A 5,396-nucleotide genomic window follows, 5' to 3' on the forward strand; every position below is an offset into this window, starting at 1 on the left:
TAGATAAGGCAGGGACAGGAAGTGCAGTTATCGCTGTTCTCATGGAGAATTATCCCTGATCTCACTCCTGATCTCTCTGGGAGCTGAGTTTTCCTTAGGGTGCTTTGGGGAACCATGCCAAGGTTGCCATTGTCCTTCTCCAACACGTCATGTGAGAGCTTGCTCTGCTGCAGTGGGGCTCGGCCTCTGCCTCCCCCATCCCATGGGTGAGCCCGTCTTTGTGCCGCTGACACCGTGGCCGTGCCGTGGTCCTTGCTCAGCACTTGTGTGTGGGTTCACGTGCCGGGAGGCGGTTGGCTCGCGAGCTAAACGAGGCCAGTGTGCCGGGAGCAGTCGCCACCTTCGAGCCGTGTCTGCTGCCTTTACTGTAAACGTGTTCCTGTGGTCTGGTGGCGAGACCACGTCCGCTCGCACCCAGCGCCTCCCACCAGCACCAAATGAGCCTCGGTCCTGCTCATTTCTGGAAGGGGGGTGCCCAGAAGCACCGACCCAAGGGTTTGGATGGAGACGGGGTTTGTTTCTTGCTGAGCTCGTGCAGCTCCTGGCTGAGCATCAGAGGTTTCGGTACCACTTGTGCCGGTGTGAAGCAGACACCACAACATCTAATGCCTCCTGCTTCTCTTGCAGCTTGGACGGCGGGGAGCTCTTCAGCAGAATTCAGGACAGGGGAGACCAGGCCTTCACAGAACGGGGTATGGAGCCCACTGGGATCTGGAGTTTTGTCTGTGGACCATGTCTTCATGTTTGTAGGAGTGTCTCTGGTTCAGCCCGTTCTCTCAGCCGCTGTTCTGAATCCCCAGCAAGGTTTTGCACATGGGCAATGAGGAGTGTGGGTGTGAGTGGCTCTGCTTTGCATGCTCACTTCAGAGCTGGGTTAGGGGATGTTTTCTCAGCTGCCCCTGAGCCCCATCCATCCCACTGCAGCGTATGCAGGAGCTTCAGTGCTCTCCAGAAACACCTCCCTGCCTCGAAAGATGAAGTCCAGGGGCTGAGGTTCTCATAGATCTCATCCACCTCTGCTCTTGTGTCCAGAAAAAGTGTCTGCACAGCCGAATCCCTGAGCTTGTTGCTCCCTTGGCTTCCCATCCTATGGGGAAAGCTTTCCCAGCTGATTTCCCTGCAGAGTTGGGGTCCCCAGTGGTGCTGGGGGCTGGGTCAGCCTCCCAACCCTGGAGCAAACCCCTCCTTGGGGCTCATGCTGTTGGCTATGGGGGGTCAGGGATGGAGTCTGCCCCATCCCTTCCCATGGGAGTTTCTCTCCCATTTGCTGCAGGCTCCTGACCGAGGGATGGGTGCTGTGGGGTGCTTTGCTTGGAAAGGTTTCCTCTGCTTCAAGTAGAGGAAACCCCTTTGGCCTCAACCAGCCTGTATGGCCTCCGGGTGTGGAGTGGTGCTTGTTTTGCTTATAAAGGCTGCTGATGTTTGGCTTGTTGGGGTTTTCTTTGACTTCAGAGGCTTCAGAGATAATGAAGAGCATTGGGGAAGCCATCCAGTACCTGCACTCGATCAACATTGCGCACCGGGATGTGAAGGTACCATGCTGCACGCTTACCTGGCGGTGCTGAGCCCTGCTTGGCCTCAGGCAGTGCCCAACCTGCTCCAGGTCTTCTGCTCACCTCATCTTCATTGTGTTTCCACAGCCGGAAAACCTCTTGTACACGTCCAAAAGGCCCAACGCTGTGCTAAAACTCACGGACTTTGGCTTTGCTAAAGAAACCACCACGCACAACTCCTTGGCCACGCCGTGCTACACGCCATACTACGTGGGTAAGTGGCTGGGGGAGGTCTGAGCTTGTAGGTTTGCAGGGCTGGAGGAGGTTTGGATGGTGCAATGTGCAGCCCATCACCTCTGCATCCAGGCTGGAGCCTTAATCACAGCGTGGTGTTGGGGGCAACTCCTGTGTGGGCTGCTTGGGACTGGCTGCTGCAGGGGTTTGGTGCTCGCTGGTGCATGCAGCCTGCAGCTCCTGCCTCTGCTGCCTGCATGGCCACGCTGCAGCTCCATGGGTTGTTCAGGTCCCTCTCTCCTGGTGCTGCCACTTAGACTCAGGACTTTGTTTCTCTCTTTACCAGCCCCGGAGGTGCTGGGCCCAGAGAAGTACGACAAGTCCTGTGACATGTGGTCCCTTGGAGTCATCATGTACATTCTGTAAGTCCAGTGGGTCCTTCTCCATCCTGCTGTGGTCAAGGAGGGATGGAGCTTCCAAGCTGGCTGCTGGGGCTGAGCCTTTCCCAGCTGTGCTGTTTCTGCTTCCAGCACTGCCCCATGCCCCATGGATGCTGTGGGGAGGCTTTTGGAACGACATGTTGACTCTCTGCTCCCTCTCCTGGTGCAGGCTCTGCGGGTACCCCCCTTTCTACTCCAACCACGGCCTGGCCATCTCACCTGGCATGAAGAAGCGAATCCGAATGGGCCAGTACGAGTTTCCCAATCCTGAGTGGTCCGAAGTGTCAGAGGAAGGTAAACACAGTCCCCAAGCTGAGGTGTCCCTTTGGGGTCAGCCCTGATCCAGCAGCGATGGGAAGCCTGGGCATGTCATCGGTCACCTCTTGGTGAAGCAACAGCTCCACCTCTTTGCTTCAGGGGCTTTTGCTGAAGGGTTTGATCAGGGTGAGCTCTGTGGCATGGAGGAGATGGGAGGTGCGTGGTGGCGTTTTGGGGCTGCTGGTTCAGGTTTGGAGCACGGGGACCTGCTGATGCACAAACCCTTGCAGTTAAGCAGCTGATCCGCAACCTGCTGAAGACGGACCCGACCCAGCGCATGACAATAACAGAGTTCATGAACCACCCCTGGATCATGGTGAGTGTGGGGTTGGCGAGGATGGGGATGGGATGGGAATGGGGTGGGGATGAGGATGGGGATGGAGCAGGGATAGGATGGAATGCCTGTGGCTCCCAGCTCACACTCCTCCACTCTCTTTACAGCAATCCATGCAGGTGCCCCAGACCCCGCTGCACACCAGTCGTGTGCTGAAAGAGGAGAAGGATCTGTGGGAGGATGTGAAGGTAAAACCTCTCTCTTGCCATCTGAAACACTCTGCACCCCGGGTACCGCATGGGGACTGTCCGCTTCTGCCTTCTCATTGCAAGCCGGGCTCGTTTGGGCTCAGTGCATCCTGGGGAGATCAGTTCTTGGGAGGGGGCTGGCAAAGTTGGCAGTGGAGCATTCGGCCCCCGCTGCAGCCCGTTCCCATGGCGGGGGGGATAAGCTGTCCTGGGGATCCTGGAGGGCTGTGCCCGTGCAGGGCTTTGCTGATGGGGCTGCCTCCCGCCCGCAGGAGGAGATGACGAGCGCGTTGGCCACCATGCGAGTGGACTACGAACAGATCAAGATCAAGAAGATCGAAGATTCCTCCAACCCTTTGCTGATGAAGAGGCGGAAGAAAGCAAACCCCACGGAGCCTGCTGCGCTGCCCCACTGAGGGTGCCCCGCACCCGCCTGCCCTCCACAAAGCAATAACTATATATATATATTTTTTAAGGAAAACACAAAAAAAGACTGTTCTATGAGCGCATGGAATTCAGACCTTTATACCAGACTAGTTATTTTTAGCTACTCACCTGTGCTTCTGACCTTCCTGGTAAGATTCCCCCCAAATCAGATCCACACGCTGCGGCCGGGGGTTTGTCCTGTAGGTGGGATACGGCCGGTAATTGGAGTTTATCTTCTGTTGTGAAACGGTTTTGATGATGATTTTCTTTCTCTTCCTTCCTCCCCAAAGACCTGACAATTCCTGTGGTGACCTTTTTAGGGTATAGAACTATAAATATTTTTTAAAAACTACTGTAGAGCTGAGAGACAGCGTGTTCCCTGTGTGGATGCTGGCTAGAGATGGGCTTCAGGCTTGGGAGTGGGATGGGGAAGGAGAGCTGCCTTCTCCCCCGTCCTGCTGTGCATGGCAGGGCTGGCGTGGGGGGGTCCCCGTGGCCACCGTGCTGCTTTGCTGGCCTGGAAAACTGCTGCTTTTAAAGCGTGGTAGCCAAAAATCACCCACCTCCCTGACCTGGAAGCCTTGACTCCCCGCGAGCGCCGTCCGTGTCACTGTCTGTCTGTGCTGGGGTGTGTGTTGTAGAGCTGCTCATGGCCACCAAGTCTGTACCTGTGCCTGGAATCCAGTTCTGACCTCAGGGGTGGGCAGGCGGGGTGAGCAGGAGGCCAGTGCCACATCCCCTCCTTGCTCCGCAGGGATCTGGGGGAAAGATGCTTCCCGGCCACATCTGCCTGCTCCCGCATCCCTCAGCTCCGGGGAGATGCTGTCCTGGGACAAGTGGGTGGCTTGGAGAGGTGGTGGAGACAATGTGGGGCCATAGCTTGAGCTGGGGCAGCAGCAGTGCCCCATCCCTAAAAAAAAAGGGCATCAGCAGTGCCCCATCCCTGGCGGGAGCTGGGGGCCCTGCGGCCCCGCTGCTGTAGCTCTGTCCCTGCCACCAGCTCCCCAGGGCTTTGGGAGTGATGCTCTGCTCCCAGGAGCAGGATGGCTGCTCGGGAGTCTTTAATCCATGAATTATTATTATTATAATTATTATTTGTCACGATGTTTCACTGTGTTAAATGTGTTTGAATGGGGAAAAACCAAAAACCAAACTTTTTTAAGGCGATGTTTTAGTTTTTAGGTGATCTTTTAGACACTGTACGGAATTGGAATTTGCTTTAAAAACTGGGGTTTATCCTTTTTTTTTTCCTTTTTTTAATTTTATTTTTGTCTGTTGGCTTATACTAATCTTCCCAGTCTGCTCTTCAGTCCTTTGGATTAAAGACACTTAATGCGTCACCCGGTCTCTCCTCCTTGCTTGTGTGGCTGTGAAGGAACAGCTCCTGGTGCTCCAGGCTGGTGGTTGCTCTCCTTGATGGCTTGAAGTTGCTTTTTACCTCTACCCAAGGTTGTTCTCTGGGGATGCAGCACTTCGGTCCTTGCACAATCCCTTTGCTTGGGGATGGTCGATTGAGATGTGCCTGTGCCTGTAGTTTCCTCCCCGTCCTGGGCTGGTTTTGGGGATGTGGGATGCAGGATGTGACCGTGGCCATGGGTGCTGCGCCCGGGTGCCGGCAGGGGGAACTGTGCATCCGGCTGTGGGTGCTTGCTGCAGAGGACTGGTCCCTGCTGTCACCTCTGTGCTGGCAGCCCTGCGGTGCTGCGCTGGGGTTTAGGCTGCTGGGAGCTGCTGGTACCAGTGGTGGCCATGGGTGCTTGAGCCCAGAACGCCCCCTGTGCTGGGCTGCACCCCCAGAGCGTGAGCAGCAGGTCAGGGAGGGGGTTCTCCCCCTCTGCTGTGCTCTGGGGAGACCCCCCCTGCAGCCCTGATCCAGCTCTGGGGCAAAAACACAAGAGGGACGTGGAGCTGCTGGAGTGAGGCCAGAGGAGGCCCCGGAGCTGCTGCGAGGGCTGGGGTAGAG

General features: G+C 56.4%; 1 protein-coding gene across 1 annotated transcript in view; it reads left to right on the plus strand.

Moving 5' to 3' along the window:
* Nucleotides 1-3,687, plus strand: part of MAPKAPK2 (mitogen-activated protein kinase-activated protein kinase 2) — a gene marked incomplete at its 5' end in the record, with an annotated part of 4,826 nt that extends 1,139 nt beyond the window's left edge. The window contains 8 exons of the mRNA XM_010023368.1: nt 628-692; nt 1,453-1,532; nt 1,641-1,767; nt 2,074-2,149; nt 2,337-2,461; nt 2,716-2,801; nt 2,927-3,007; nt 3,280-3,687. Of these exons, the coding sequence (XP_010021670.1) occupies nt 628-692; nt 1,453-1,532; nt 1,641-1,767; nt 2,074-2,149; nt 2,337-2,461; nt 2,716-2,801; nt 2,927-3,007; nt 3,280-3,423 (784 nt within the window). The remainder of the gene's footprint in view (nt 1-627; nt 693-1,452; nt 1,533-1,640; nt 1,768-2,073; nt 2,150-2,336; nt 2,462-2,715; nt 2,802-2,926; nt 3,008-3,279) is intronic.
* Nucleotides 3,688-5,396: the final 1,709 nt, after the last annotated feature.

The sequence above is a fragment of the Nestor notabilis genome, unplaced genomic scaffold (genome assembly GCF_000696875.1).
Source record: "Nestor notabilis isolate BGI_N333 unplaced genomic scaffold, ASM69687v1 scaffold17741, whole genome shotgun sequence".
NCBI lineage: Eukaryota > Metazoa > Chordata > Aves > Psittaciformes > Psittacidae > Nestor > Nestor notabilis.